This window comes from Eretmochelys imbricata, chromosome 2, assembly GCF_965152235.1.
Source record: "Eretmochelys imbricata isolate rEreImb1 chromosome 2, rEreImb1.hap1, whole genome shotgun sequence".
NCBI classification, from domain to species: domain Eukaryota; kingdom Metazoa; phylum Chordata; order Testudines; family Cheloniidae; genus Eretmochelys; species Eretmochelys imbricata.
In genome coordinates this window covers 152,347,878-152,363,976 of record NC_135573.1, presented here as the reverse complement: position 1 = coordinate 152,363,976, position 16,099 = coordinate 152,347,878, and the positions used below count along the sequence as shown (strand labels likewise).

General features: G+C 45.8%; 1 protein-coding gene across 1 annotated transcript in view; it reads right to left on the bottom strand.

Moving 5' to 3' along the window:
• GALNT12 (polypeptide N-acetylgalactosaminyltransferase 12) overlaps positions 1-15,530 on the bottom strand; it is an 84,151-nt gene extending 68,621 nt beyond the window's left edge. Inside the window, exon 1 of the mRNA XM_077809184.1 lies at positions 15,101-15,530. Within this exon, the coding sequence (XP_077665310.1) occupies positions 15,101-15,489 (389 nt within the window). The 5' untranslated portion in view covers positions 15,490-15,530. The remainder of the gene's footprint in view (positions 1-15,100) is intronic.
• Between the last annotated feature and the right edge of the window lie 569 nt (positions 15,531-16,099).

Below are 16,099 nucleotides of genomic sequence, written 5' to 3'. Positions count from 1 at the left end.
GTTATGTGTGGAAAAGAAGCACTATCACTATGGAGTGCTACTTTTCAGTCTATCTATGGCACTGAAAGGATACGCCAAATTAAGAACATAAGAATGGCTATACTGACTCAGACCAATGGTCTATCTAGCTGAATATCCTTTCTTTCAACAGTGATTGGTTACAGACCCAGAGGGAATGAATAGAACAGACCCAGCTTCTGGCAGTCAGAGGCTTAGGGACTCCCAGAGCATGGGATTGTGTCTCTGACCATCTTGGCTACTAGCTAATGAACTTGAACTTATCTAATTCTTTTTTGAACCCAGTTATACTTCTGGCCTTCACAACATTCCCTGGCAATGAGTTACAGAGGTTGACTATGCATTGTGTGAATAAGTACTTCCTTATGTTTGTTTTAAATGTTTTGCCTAATCAATTCTTTGGGTTATCCCTGGTTCTTGTGTTATGTGAAGGGATAAATAACACTGTGTTATTCATTTCCACACCATTCAGATTTTATAGACCTCTACATATCTCCTTTTAATCATCTCTTTTCTAAACTGAACAGTCCCAGTCTTTTTAATCTCTCTCCACCTGGAAGCTGTTCCATACCCTCAATCATTTTGTTACCCTTATCTGTATTTTTTCCAATTCTAATATATTTTTTGGGGCAAACAGAACTGCATGCAGTATTCAAGATGAGGGTGTACCATAGATTTATATAATGGCATTATAATATTTTCTATCTTATTATCTGTCCCTTTCCTAATAGTTCCTAACATGCTGTTGTTAGCTTTTTGACTGCTGGTACACATTGAGCAGATATTTTCAGAGAAATATCCAAGATGACTCACAATGATCCCACCCCTCCACTGTAAAAACTAGCCATTTATTCCTACCCTTTGTTTCCTATCTTTTAACTAGTCACTGATCCATGAGAGGACTTTCCATCTTATCCTATGACTGCTTACTTTGCTTAAGAGCCTTTGGTGAGGGACTTTGTCAAAGGCTTCCTGAAAGTCCAATTACACTATATATCCATTGGATCACCCTTGTCCACGTTTGTTGACCCCCTCAAAGAATTCTAATAGATTGGTGAAGCATGAATTCCCTTTACAAAAGCCATGTTGACTCTTCCCCAACGTATTTTGTTAATTTGTGTGTATGAGAATTCTGTTCTTTACTATAGTTTCAACCAGTTTGTCTGATACTGAAGTTAGGCTCACCGGCATGTAATTGCCAGGATCGCCTATGGAGACATTAAAAATAAATCGGTGTTACGCTAGCTATCCTCCAGTCATCTGGTACAGGGACTGATTTAAGAGATTGGTTACACACCACAGTTAGTAGTTCTGCAATTTCATATTTGAGTTCCTTCAGAACTCTTGGGTGAATACCAGCTGAGCCTGGTGACTTATTACTGTTTAATTTATCAATTTGTTCCAAAATTACCTCTACCGACACCTTAATCTGGGATAGTTCCTCAGATTTGTCATCTAAAAAGAATGACTCAAATGTGAGAATCTCCCTCATGTCCTCTGCAGTGAAGACCAATGCAAAGAATTTATACTGCTTCTCTACAACAGCACTGTCTTCCTTGAGTGCTCCTTTAGCACCTCGATCATCCAGTGGCCCCATTGTTTGTCTGGCAGGCTTCCTGCTTCCGATGTACTTTAAAAAGTTTTTGCTGTTAGTTTTTGTGTTTTTTGTTATTTGCTCTTCAGATTCTTTTTTGGCCTGCCTAATTGTCCTATCACACTTGACATGAGTTCTAGTTGTTGTAGGTGCACAACTGAGACATCAGGGGATTCATCTACCTTCTCCTACCTAGACCACCAGATCATATGAGGAAGATCCAGCCAGGCACAAACAGAAAGACATGGACGTGGATTTTCAGACTCTGGTATGCAAATAAACTGGGAAAAATCTATCCTTGTTCCCTGTCCCTGATATGTTGCATAGGCGCAGTTCTGGATTCAGTGTTAGGAAGAATCTTTCTGCCAGGTCACATATCTAAACATACTACAAGCCCTGTCTACCTTAAAGACTAAACCACATCAGACAACAATTTTCTCTCACACTGATGGAACTTCATTCACATACATAACATCATATACTCAGTCACATGTAGGGTCTGTATAACACTGAACATCCCCAAACTACACCCTCCTATATGGACAGTTTGGACTTTCTTCTCTTCAGTTCAACAAAAACCCTAACACAGCTCCGTTGGTGGGAATGCAGGGACTGCATGCTAAAAGGAATTTATTGCAGTCCACTAGTTCCCTTTGCCATTGTTTTCATTCTTCCATCTGGATTGGGAAACACACTTAAAAGAACTAGAAGATCAAGGTCTCAGTAACAAGCAAGAAGATACATATAAATATTCTAGATCTTAGAGCCATTCACTGGGCCCTGAAGTTATTTCAGCAATTTCTTCAAGGTAGATTATTCAGCCACTGAAAGACACTGCCACATCAAAGAACTAATTAAACAATTAGAGCAGAGCTCATTGTTGAACATTTTGCAACGAAGCTGTGGTTCTTTGGAATTGATATGAGGCCCACAATATACTCAATGTCTCTGCAGCTTAGAAACATGCAGACAGCTTATATCAGCAGAAAAAGACTCGAGACCCCCAAGAATGTTTCTTGAAGTTGTTGTTGGTGAAGTCTCATCAAGAAGATAGGCATTTCCAAACATATACCTCTTTGCCTCAGATCAAATGTGAAGAGCCTCCTTACAATCCTCAGGTCGGCAAGGACAAAACAGGAGACAGACATTCTTCTTGGGCTGGAGCAAAAACCTGCAATACACCTTTTCTCCAGTTCCTCTAATCCTTCTGATAATTCAAAATATTCATTGTGACAGAAAAAAATACTCTTGGCTGTCATTCCTCCAGCATGACCAAAGCAGCACTGATACTCACCTTCTAGAGCTGTCTTACGAATATCCTATCTGCCTATGTCTGAGGATCCCTCGTCCCAGAAGGACTGTTGGGTTCTCTACCCCAATCCTGAGTCTCTGTATCTGGAAAGCAAAGATTCTAGGCATTTGACTTTCACAGACCGAAACTGGTTCTCTCAAGTTCAAGCAATTCTGCTACCGACTTGGGAACCTTCAACTCTGAACTTCTACACCCAAAACTGGAAGAGATTTTCAACATGGGCCAAGAAGAAAGGCTACCAAGTGATTAGTCTCCTCCATCTTAGACTGTTACAGCTAAAGAAACTAGGACTGTCTCTGCTACCTATCCAGATCCATTTCATTGCCATATCACAAGCTAATACAGAGAGTTAATGTATACTCCTATTGAATAGTCTCAAAATTCCTGAAGGACCCCACCACACCTTTCCTTCTCTGAAAGAATTGCCACTTTTTAGGACTTTAATTTGGTGCTAACAAAGTTGATAGAAGCACCACTCATTTCCCCTAGGAGAATGCTGTTTCACACCTCTCATCTGAAACATCATCTTAACAGCTATCACTTCAGCCGAAACTACAAGCCCTGATGGCTGACCTGCCTTACACTAATGTTCATAAGGACAAAGTGATTCTTAGACCACACTTAAACTTTATTCCTAAGGTGATCACAGATTTCTACATGCATGTCACACTCTGCTCCTGACTTACCACCCCAAGATCACACCCTCATTTGGGAGACCCATCTATACACTCTAGACGTGAGGAGGGCTCTACTTTTATCTGGAAAGAACAAAGCTGTTTGTGAAGTCCACTAGACTCTATAGTTTTTGGAGAAAACAGCAAAGGAGATGCAATATCTACCCAGAACCATCAGAAAACGGAGAAGATCATGTATGGAAACTTGTTACAACGTAGTTTAAGTTCCCATACCTGCAAGGATTAGTGTTCACTCAAGTAGGACTACAGCTCTTTCCATAGTCTGTCTGAAGCCTTGTCAACTTGACAGAGCAAACTGCAAAGGTCTAACTACATTGATTGTAATTACACTGATACAAACGCCTAATGTAGATATATTGCATAGATGTAAAATGAGGCTTACAATAGTACAGTTTATTTCAGTGTGTTACTATATTAAGCAATCCATGTAGGGGTAACTACATGAATTAAATGGGTATTCCATTCTATATGGATTCTTATACCATGCTCATTACTGTGGTATCTGAGAGCCTTCCAGTAGTGCATTAAGCAACATCACTACACATCTGTCGTGGCATTTGTTCTCTCATCTGCTCCCTGGGGAGGGACATGTGTGCAATGGTATCTTGTTTTGGTAAGTTGTGGGTTTGATTGGTTTTTTTTTAACAGTACATGTTGCTTTGTTTTTATGTTAGAGAAGGCAAAAATCAAAGTAACGCACCTCACACTTGGAGGAGATGGTGGTGAAGTTTGTGATGTTCCTTAGTTCCTCAGAAAGTTCTATCCACAATGGTGGACCAGTTCCCAAGGAGGTCTGTTCCCTACACAAAACACTGCAGAGTTTATTTATTTTCATTTATTTATTTTATTGCAGAATTACACTGTGACAAAGGACAGTAGTTGTCAACCACAGTCTGCATCCCAGAGCTTCAGGACCCAGGCCATGGACTGAGACCTTAAACTTGATTCAATATTCTATGGGAGAGTTAAGGGCAGGTTTGATGTACTCATGGTAGCCTGTATAGCTGAGGAGATGTACGTCAGAATTCTGTACCAGCTGTAATTTTGTAAGTGCCAAAGACTTCATGCCTAGGTATAATGCATTGCTGTAGTCCAGCTGAGAACTGAAGGTGCAAATAACTGATGCCAGGTCCTCATCTGCCAGGATGGGATGAAGTCTCCTCAGATGATCAAATAAGAATTGTTGATGCTAAGTTCTCATAGCAGCATCTGTGAGTAATGCATTTCTTTCTAGGAGCTGGCTAAGGGTAAATATATGGTCGATCGTGCTGAAATTTCTTTGAAACCCTGCCTGTTCTCTTTGCTGATGTTCATCCAGACTCTGAGAGTGTCAGTTCGTTATCACCTTTGTAAAGAGCTTGTAGATGTGAGAGAGCAGGCATATAGGGCAGTAATTCTTAAGATTTTCTCAATCGCCCTTCTTGTGCAGCAAGATGGTATTCGACTCCTTCCAGCTTGATGGTATTTTTCCTTGTTCAAGATATCGACTAAATCTTAAAGAGAGGGCCTTCCAAAGTTTTTTGCCTCCTGCAGAAATCATTTCTGACATAATTCCATCTTAGCCTGGAGCTTTTCCCTTCTTCATCTGGTGCAGTGCGCTTCGGACTTCGCTGATGATTACTGGGGGGATGCATTCTTCTGACTCTTGGAGCGTTGGGAGAGGGACATTGATTCTTGATTTGAACAATTCTGTATAGAAGCCCTTGCAGACGTCCTCAATCCTTGCTCTGTCAATTACTGTCTCTCCATCCTTGTTCTTCAATGCTGTTACACTCAATCTATACTGTGTCAATCCCTGCTTGCATGTCCTGAGGCTCTTGTGTGATTCAGCTGTTTTGAGGAGCTTTTCTTTCCAGAAGTTCTCAAAGTCGTCCTTCAGTTTTTTTAATATAACATGTAATTACACTGTGGAACTCATTGCTATAAGATGCAATTGAGGACAAAAACACAGCAATATTCAATATGGGATTGAATATTTAAGAACAAGATAAGTTAAAGAACAGGATAACAAGAATATCCACAGTTATAACAGTTAATGCTAACAAATTTTGGAAGAAGTATTAAACTTCACGTTTCAGGGCTTAAATTGGTCCCTAACTACTAGAAAGCGAGAGCTTTCTTGCATATTCCTCTGAAGCATATAGTGCTGGCTCCTTTCAGAAACAGGATATGGAATTGAATACAGCATGGTGTGATCCACTACATGAATTCGTATGCAAATACCAACAATGCAGTCCTTTAGTACAAGCAATGATATTTTTCTTCAAGATGAATAATAGTCCCCTTCCATCCCAAGAGTACATTAAGAAAAAGTATTGCTACTTAATGGTGATGCAGGACTTTGTGGATATTGTGGGAGGTTCATTTCATCCTAATCCATTTTGTATAATGTTTGTGAAAAGCAAGGTGAAGTTTTCAATGAACAGTGCTGAAGCTACTGAACCGGCCTCAGCCTACACACTATTGGACAGACAAGCAGTTGCAGCTAGGGCTGCATGAATTGTCTGGTAAGTACGTGGCACAGATTAGAAGTATTCTGTACACACACTTCCAAAACTGGGGATTGAAAATTGTATACAAAACAGTTCTTCTCCTGTTCTTCCATTGTAGTCATAGGTTTTTCCAGTGTTAGGCAGATAATAGGGCCCAGTCTGTGGCTCTGGTGAGGTCTTTCATGGTGTATCACTCCTCCAGAAGCCAGCAGACCAACAGAAGTTCCTTTATCTGTGTTTCACCGCAGTCACATGTGTCTGGGTCACTGGAATAGCCCCACTTCCCCGTATGGACCTTTGACCTGAAAACTCTTGTTCAGAGGCAATTTAAACATCTCCAGGTTGATCAATCCTCTTCTGTGTCTGCAGGAAGCAATTCGGCAATGCCAATGTGCATTGTGAGGTCCACATCGAGTAATTCTAGCCGTTCGCATCACATTTCCAGCTGGGCAGCCGTCAGTAATTTTTTTGTAAGCGTTTCCATTGCAGCGAGGAACCTTTTCTACAATTTCAGGCATCTCACTGCCAGCATGCAGCCATCCAACAGATGTCTGGTATCTTTGGCTTGTCATAATCGTTCCATTTTGCTTTTGACCAATCTACTGATATCTGGTGGATCAATTCCAGCAAGCACATAAAGGTTGTTCAATTTGTTGGGTTTAACACTCTGTGATATAGCAGCACCCCGCATTCAGAACATGATCAGACTTTTTTACATGAGACGATCTTTCCCACACTGGATACGCATATTAGGCCACTGGACAGCAAAGTGTAAGTGCAGTGGCTCTTAGTGTTGCTGGGTTGACTCCCCATTTTGAATTTGCAAGCTTTTTGAGTATGCTATTCTGCGGCTAACTTTGCCTTTTATCTTCTCCATGCATGCATTGAAGAAGAGAACATGGTCTAGTGTCACTCTAAGTTAGACAGGATTCCAGCAGTGGGGAAGTGATACCCCATTCCAGATGATGTTGAGTTGTCTATTGGCCTCACAGTTACGAAGAGAAGAAGACACTCACTTGTATTTTGTCTGGACTGGCATGCAATTCGTTCTTGGTATAATAAACTGAAAGCCTAGACAGCACTGATGTTAGCATAGCTTCAATCTAGGCAAAATCCTTGGCTTGGGCACTGATATGTAGGTCATCAGCTTTGATAAAATTTCTTGTGCTGAGACGGATTGGGTAGTCATTCGTGTAGATGTTGAAAAGTATTGGCGAGAGTATGCTCCCTTGTGCTAGGCCGTTTTTCTGGTGTTGCCATTGGCTCCGCTTCTTGCATAGTTCAACATAAAAACATCAGTTCTCTAATAGAGATTATATCCGCTATATGAGGTGATGATCTTTCATCATGTTGTATATTTTAGTGAGGAGCCATTGGTGAGTCATTATGTCATATGCTGCTGATAGGTCAACAAACAAAACATCTACTACCATACCTTTTTCAAAACCATCTTCGATGCATTGAGTGATATTCAGCACATGACCAGTGCATTACTTGCCTGGGTGGAATCCAGTTTGCTCTAGGATCAGGTGCTTTTCAATGAATGGTGATAGGCAATTTAAGATGAGATGCTGTAGCAGGGTGGTCATCCTGCTCTGGCTCTGAAGGGGTTAAAGCAGCCCTGGAGAGGGCTGCAGCTGGGGAAAAGGGAGTTAGAACAGCCAAGCTAAGCTGATTGGAGTAGCAGCCACAGCTGTGGCCAGCTCAAACACGGCCACAGTTGGCCCTTATAAGAGGGCTGTGGGCCAGAAGTAAAAGAGTCTCACTCTAGCTCTGGAGTGGGAAGGGCTAGTTGTTTGAGAGTGAGGTACCTTAAGTGGAGTAATGCTGGGGAGCTCCAGCCTGGTAAACTCACAGCCTGCAGGCTTTGAGGAAGGCCTACAGAGGTACTGGGGCTGCAGAGGGGCAGCCTGGGAATATGCAAAGGCAACAGGTCCTACCTCCTTGCTTGTGATGAGTGGTCATGACAGACTGCAGTCTGCCCCAGTGAGTGGGGGCTAGATGATGACTGGCAGTAACCACTGAGGCAAGGTGGATTTAGAGGGTTGAGGGTTCCCCAGGGAGGGAAGACCCAGAGTGTGGGGATACTGCTGGCACAGAACCCCAGGGTAAAGGGCACTGGAGTCTGGGAGGGACACAGGGCCAGCGGCAGGTGAGACACTGGCCTGCAGAGGGCACTCTAGAGCTGGAAAGAGCTAATTCCCAGATGACCAGTAGGAGGCGCCACACCGGTGAGTTGTCGCTTTGCTACAGATGCTCATATAATTTGTAGAGGTGGCATAGTATTGATATAGGCCCGAAGTTCTTTGGCTGTGTTATGTCCTTCATCGATCATACAGAGCAGTAACATGACTCTTCACATCCTATAATGCACCTAGTTCTTATGTTATTAAAATGTCTCTTTATTAATCATGAATAGAGAAAACAATGTGAGGAAGGTTTTGGAGGGTTATGCTGTAATTAATATATTCTGTTTTTCAGGTGGCTGGATTGTAACTATGGAACTAAATTGTATTTTTTGGGGAAGTGAACTGATGCTGTAAGATCAGTATCCTAGAAATATGTGGATCATTTGCTTAAAAAAAAAAAAACTTTAATACATACAATCAAGCTTACATGCCCCTCTAAGTATAGAAGCAGTGCAAATATTAATATTCATATACCAATGCAACTTTAAGGTAAGCTATTTCTTTTTCATCCACTTGCTGAGAAGTGGAATCTCTAGGGAAAAGTTATGATTGTGAGAGAACAGAAGGATAGAGGTAGTCCAAATGGACTGTTGTCCAGACTGAGGGTGTAGTACTGCTCAGGCAGAGCAGAGACCAGATGTTGGGCTAGAGCAACAGTCTATTTCTCTTACCCTTTCAAATATTCATTTACCTCCCTGTACTCTCTCTCCTTTCTTATATATGCCTGAATCATTTTCTTGTCTACCTGTAGTAATGTGTCCATGCCAAAGTCTTTCTACAGTCTTGTCCAGATTTTTAATGGTGACCCTCACTTTATGTTCCTCAGACCAATATGTTCTGCCTGAATTCCTACTCACATTTCTCAGCACTTACATGAATAGCATTTTTGTTTTGTTGTTTTCTTTCCTGAACTGACTTAAGTTAAACTGGTGCAAACCCCTGAATACACTTTTTTTAAAAAAAAGTATCTTATTTCAGTTTAACTTCAGTCAATTAGGAACTGGTTTAAAGGTAAACCTAAATAAGCCACCCAAACTGAAATAAGCATCAACACAGGGGTTTGCACTGGTTTAACTAAACAGATTTAAAAATCACAGCTGGTGCAACTTTCTCATGTAGATGAGTTGTGAAATAAAGGAGGAAGCATGGGGAATGAATGAATAAAGAGGTAATAAAAATGGGGGTTGGGAGAGAGGAAAAGGGGGTCAGAGTGGAGAGACTATATTCACAGGGCTGAATTCTCCAGTGATGTATGTGCATTGTCTCAGTAGAGCTGAGCCAGTTTACAACAGCAGAGAATTCGGACCATGAGTTTTATACTTGAGCAGTCCACATAGAGGAATATATTTAAAATTAATATGAGTAGCCTGACCCCTTTGAGCAGAGGTTCCCACATATAGATGGCTCCCTGCCAATACTGCTCCAGCAAAGGTCTCTGTGTGAGAATTGCTCCCTTGCTTCTGCCCCTCAGAGTTCTGCTGGAATGGTGGTGGGGGTGGGAGGCCAATACTTACAGAGCCTACAGCTTGAGTGGTATAAGGGATGCTACTGCTTCTCTGAGGTGGTGATGACAGAAACTCCCGCCCTCTAGAACAGAGTCCTTTGCTCAGGTGAATGCAGGCTGAGTCCTCCCTTCTCCTGACTAGAAGCCAGTCTGCCTGAAGACAAAGTGGTGGCCTAGGCAGGAAAGAGGCCCAAAGAATACTGTTTTGCACTCTAATGTGAGTGTACCCTGCCACTATCATCCCAAGTAGGAACAAGACTGCTGCATGTGGGGAGCATACCTTTCAACCAGCTAAGGGTCAAATTTGGGACACAATGTGTGATAAAGATCCACAATGAGGAACACAAAAAAATATTCAAACACACCAAGGAATTCTTTCATTTAGTGCAAATAACTTTCTATAACCTCAGCTACATTACTTTTAGTTCTAATGTAAATAATTTTGAACAAGAATAATGGGACACTGTGTGAAAAGTAGCTAACTTGAGACTAAAAATGAGTGACATCCTTTTAAAGGCAAGATGTGTAAGGGTGTGTAGAGGCCCTCAATTGCCTTACTTCAGCCCAATTGCCCCTCCGCCTCCTGCAACATGCTATAAAAACTCCATGGCCTTGTGTGGGGGAGAGGCCACGGAGCTTCAGCCGCTGGGCTGGGATGGGGGGAGCTTTGGAGCTTTAGCCCTGTGGGGCGCCCGGGCTTCTGCCCCATTGGGCGCTGGGGCTCTGGGCTTCAGTCGCTGGGTGGGGGCAGTTCTTGGGCATAGGCATAGTTTGACTTTTATTTTGGGGCAGCAGGGCCCAGCAGAGCTCAAACCAAAGGGAGGGGGGAGGCTCAGCTCAAAGTTTGAAAACAGCTCAGGTGCAGGCAGAGGTAGCTAGGGGCTGGGTGCTAGGAGGAACCCCTGCTGCTCCCTGAGGGCTCTGCTGGCCCTGGAGCCAGGTCCCCATGCCCAGGCAGCTTTTACCAGCTGTGCAGCACTCAGAGGGGTGGGAGCTGAGGAGCAGCCACAGCCCCTGGCAGCACAGCAGGAGAAGGAGGTGGGAGCACCACAGTTGTACACTGGATGGCACCAGTCAGAGCAGCAGCCACCTCACACTGCTAAGCTCTGGCTTCCTGTCTCTGACCTGGGCAGGGCCTTGGTGGGGGGAGAAGAGGAGGTGGTGCAGGGAGTGTGGAGCTGCCCCCCAGGACTGCCCCGCTCTGATTAAGATTGATGTTCTCCTCCCCCAACTCCACCCATGGGCTCCGGGCTTCTGCCCCATGGGGGACCAGGGCTCACAGACCCCCTGAAACCAGCTTGTGGCTGCCCCAGAGGGCTGCAAACCCCCAGTTGAGAACTTCTGTTTTAGACAAAACATCCAACCTTGATTTTAAAAATTGCCAGGGATACAGAATCCACCACAACCCTGGGTCTAATATTACCCTCACTATTAAAAATTTACATATTAATTCTAGTCTGAATCTGTGTAGCTTTGGGTTATGTTACCCTTCTCTGCTACACTGAAGTGCCCCTTGTTAAATATTTCTCTGTTAGACTGAAGAGCCCATGCAGGAATTTATAGACCAGAGGTGGCCAAACTACGGCCCGTGGGCCACATCCGCCCCCGGGGACCCTCTTGCCTGGCCCCTGAGCTCCTGACTCGGGAGGCTCGCCTCCGGCCCCTCCCCTGCTGTTTTCCCTCCCTCCCCCGCAGCCTCAGCTCACTGCACCGCCGGCGCAATGCTCTGGGCAGCAGGGCTGCAAGCTCCTGGGCGCTGCAGAGCCGTGGCCTGACCCGGTGCTCTGTGCTGTGCGGCTGCCTGTCCTGGTGAAGCCGCATCACCAGCGCTCCAGGCAGCGCAGTCAGGGAGCAGGGGGGATTGGATAGAGGGCAGCGGAGTTCGGGGGGTGGTCAGGGCCCAGGGGTGTGGATAGGGGTTGGGGTGGGCAGAGGGTGAGGAACAGGGGGGTTGAATGGGGGCAAGGGTCTGGGGGGGGGGACAGGGACAGTCAAGAAGGAGAGGAGGGGTTGGATGGGGCAGCAGGGGGCTGTTAGGGGCAGGAGGTCTGGAGGCAGTCAGTGGACAGAAAGCGGGGGGGGGGGTAGATGGAGCAGGGGTCCCCAGGGGGCCATCAGGGAACAGGGGGGGTTGGATGGAGCAGGAGTTCGGGGGGGGGGGTGGCTGTCAGGGTGAGAAGCAGGGGTCAGATAAGGGGCGGGGCCACTAGGGGAGGCACAGCCTCCCCTAACCGGCCCTCCATACAATTTCAGAAACCCGATGCAGCCCTCAGGCCAAAAAGTTTGCCCGCCCCTGTTACAGACTGTAATCAAGACACCCCTTAACCTTCTTTTTGTTAAATTAAATAGATTGAGCTCCTTGAGTCTATCACCATATGGCATATTTTCTAATCCTTTTATCATTTCTGTGGCTCTTCTCTCAACCCTCTCCAATTTATCAGCATCCTTCTTGAACTGTGGACACCAGAACTGAACACAATATTCCAGCAGCAGTTGCACCAGTGCCAAAACAGAAGTAAGATTACCTGTTTATGCATCTAAGGATCACAATGGCCCTTTTGGCCACAACACTGCACTGGGAGCTCACTTTCTGCTGATAATCTATCATGACCCCCAATCTTTTTCAGAATCCCGGCTTCCCAGCACAGAGCTCCCTGTCCTCGAAGTATGGCCTACATTCTTTGTTTATATACTTTTTGCATTTATCAGTATTCAAACATGTATTTGCTTGTGCCCAGTTTACCAAGCAATCCAGATCACTCCGTATCAATGACCAGTCTCCATTATTTACCACTTCACCAATTTGTATGTTACCTGCAAACTTAATCAGTGATCTTATGTATAATTCCAGGTAAATGATAAAACCATTAAATAGTATAGGCCAAGAACCAATCCCTGTGGGACCGCACTAAAAACAAATACACTTGATGCTGATTTCTCATTTACAATTACATTAAGACTTATCAGCTAGCCAATTTTTAATCCATTTAATGTGTACTATGTTCATTTCATAACATTTTGATTAAAAAAAATAGAATATGTGGTACCAAGGAAAACTCCTTACAGAAGTTTAAATATATTACATCAACACTATTATCTTTATCAATCTCATCAAGAAAAGATATCAAGTTAGTTTCCAAAAAACCATGTTGATTGGCATTAATTACATTATCTATCTTTAATAACTGAGTCCCACATCAACCACTCCATTATCTTGCACGGAATCAAAGTCAGGCTGACAGACCTATAATTGCCCATGTCATCCCATTTACTCTTTTTAAATATTGCACAACTTTAGGTTTTTCTCCAGAAGTTCCAAGGCTTATTGAAATCAACATTAACAGTCCAGCCAGCTATTTTAAAACTCTTGGATAAAAGTTATCTGGACTTGCTGCGTTAAAAATGTGCTGACTTCGAGTAGTTTTTGTTTAACATCCTCCAGAGAGCCTAATAGTATGGAAAAAGTATCATTTTAATATGATGAGACTATATCATATATTTCTCCCCAAATACAGAACAGAAATATTTATTGAAGGCTTCTCACCTTTTCTGCGTTATTGATAATTCTATCATTTCCAGCTAGTATTGGATGACTACCATTGTTAAGATTCATTTTGTTCCTAATATACTTTAAAAAATCCTTACTGTCCTTAACTTTGCAGGCCACAGATTTCTCTTTGTTTCTTTGCTTCCCTTTTAAATTTTCTACAATTCCCAGGTTCTGATTTATATTTACTACTATACACTTCCCCTTTCTTCTATTTGCTATTCTATTCTATTTGCTATTTCTATCAGCTGTTCTATTTGCTATTTTCCCTGCCCCCTTCCCATGCCACTCAGAGCAGCAGGTGCTCGCTGCCAGGCTGGAGCCAGCCACGCCACTACACTGCCCAACAGGAGTGGCGGGCCAGAGTGCTGGCTGCGAGGTGAGCGGAGACTCTGGGGGAGGCGGAACAGTGGTGATGAGGGCTGGGGGCTCCCAGGCCAATGGGAGTTGCGGGAAGTGGTGGCCTGGCCCGCAAACTGCAGCCACTGGGAGCTGAAAGCGGCTGTACCTGCGTACACTCAGGTAAATGAAGCGTCTGGCAGCCCACCAGGAGCTTACCCTGAACAAGCTGTGAACCAAGTATGGGAACCTCTGGTCTAGAGGGACCTAGACAAATTGGAGGATTGGGCCAAAAGAAATCTGATGAGGTTCAACAAGGACAAGTGCAGAGTCCTGCTCTTAGGACAGAAGAATCCTATGCACTGATATAGGTTGGGGACCGACTGGTTAAGCAGCAGTTCTGCAAAAAAGGACCTGGGGATTACAGTGGATGAGAATCTGGATATGAGTCAACAGTGTGCCCTTGTTGCCAAGAAGGCTAACGGCATTTTTGGCTGTATTAATAGAAGCATTGCCTGCAGATCAAGGGGAGTGATTATTCCCCTCTATTTGGCACTGGTGAGGCCATATCTGGAGTACTGCATACAGTTTTAGGCTTCCCTGCTACAGAAAGGATGTGGACAAATTAGAGAGAGCCCAGCGGAGGGCAACGAAAGTGATCAGGGGGGCACATGACTTAGGAGGAGAGGCTGAGGGAACTGGTCTTGTTTCGTCAGCAGAAGAGAAGAGTGAGGGGGGGATTTGATAGCAGCCTTCAACTACTGGAAGGGGGGTTCCAAAGAGGATGGATCTAGACTGTCCTCAGTGGTAGCAGATGACAGACCGAGGAGTAATGGTCTCAAGTTGCAGTGGGGGAGGTCTAGGTTGGATATTAAGAAACATTATTTCACTAGGAGGGTGGTGAAGCACTGGAATGCGTTACCTAGGGAGGTGATGGGATCTCTATCCTTAGAGGTTTTTAAGGCCCGGCTTGCCAAAACCCTGGCTGGGATGACTTAGTTGGGGTTGGTCCTGCTTTGAGCAGGGGGTTGGACTAGATGACCTCCTGAGGTCTCTTCCAACCCCAATCTTCTATGATTCTAGAAGTCTGATGTGTTGGCTGTACATCTTTTAAACCACAAAAGGGCAGGTCATGCCCAGTTCAGTCAGTCACCAAGGGCGACTGAGGCGACTAAACAGTCCGCGGGGCCAAGATCCCCGGCAGGCCCAGGGAGCTCAGCGGCACTTCTGCAGGATCTCGGGGCGCGGAGCCGGAGCGGCTGGCTGGGGCGCCTGGGAGCCTGCGCGTGCGGAGCGCGGCCGCGCCCAGGCAGAGGGAACCCGCCCCCTGAGGGCGGCGGGGAAGCAGGTGGCACCTGGGCGCGGGGAGCGAGTGCCGGGCAGGGCGCAGCGGGGGCGCTGGGTACTCACAGCGGGTTCCAGCGCTCGGGCAGGCGGCGGTGCAGGGAGATGCGGTCGCTCAGGTAGATGTTGATCTGGTGATGCCGGATACTCTCCTCCTGGAGGTTCTTCTCGGCCGGGCTCCGCTCCAGCCGCACAGCCCGGCCCAACTCGCCCAGCGCCCCAGGCTCCAGGGGCGGCTTCTCGTACACGGGTCTCCGCAGGCGCTCGGGGTCTCCGGGCAGTGGCGGCTGGGGGGCTCCGCGGGCAGGACGCGCAGCATCGCTCTCCGGGGGGACGCGCCGCCACACCAGGAAACCCAGTGTCGCCAGCAGCCCCAGGGCCAGCAGCGCCCCCGCTCCCCGGGGCGCCCGGCCCCGCCTGCCCCACCACTTGCCGCGCCCGGCCAGCCCCAGCATGACCGCGCTGGGGGCGCTCCTGCCCGCGGGCGGCCTGGGAACTTTGCAAAGTTTCACAAACCTGAAGGCAACACAACTACCCGAGAGCGGGCGCTAAGGCTCCCCCTCCAGGAAACCCGGCCGGATCCTCCGCCAGCGGCTCCTCCCTTCTCTCCGCCCCACTGCCAGCAAGACCTGGAGGGCAGAACCGGACGGAGCAGCCAAGGGACGCCTCAGCCCAGCAAAAGAAACCCAGCCCCCGCAGCCTACATTTAATAGGCTCAGAGCTCCTCCTGAACTCTTTCAAAGCGGAGCTGAGTTGTTGCTGCCCTGCTCAGCTTGTACCGACTGCTCCAGAGGTCCTAGCCATGCTCCTGCACCCAGGGCTGAAGAAGCCTCCTCTCCCCAAACTCAAACAAATCACTGCCAGGAAAGCGTCCCCAGAGTGTAAATGTCAGGCGGGAAGAAGCTCAACGCCTGAAGCATCTGCCCTTGATAGAGTTTCATAGTAACAGGAAGAGCTCCTAACAATACTAATCCTCAAAACCGCATTGCACTCAGTGATGCATAGTTTTATTGTGAGCTTCATGGTATTTGGTGTTTTTCTTAAAAACCTAGCACTTGGAGTCAT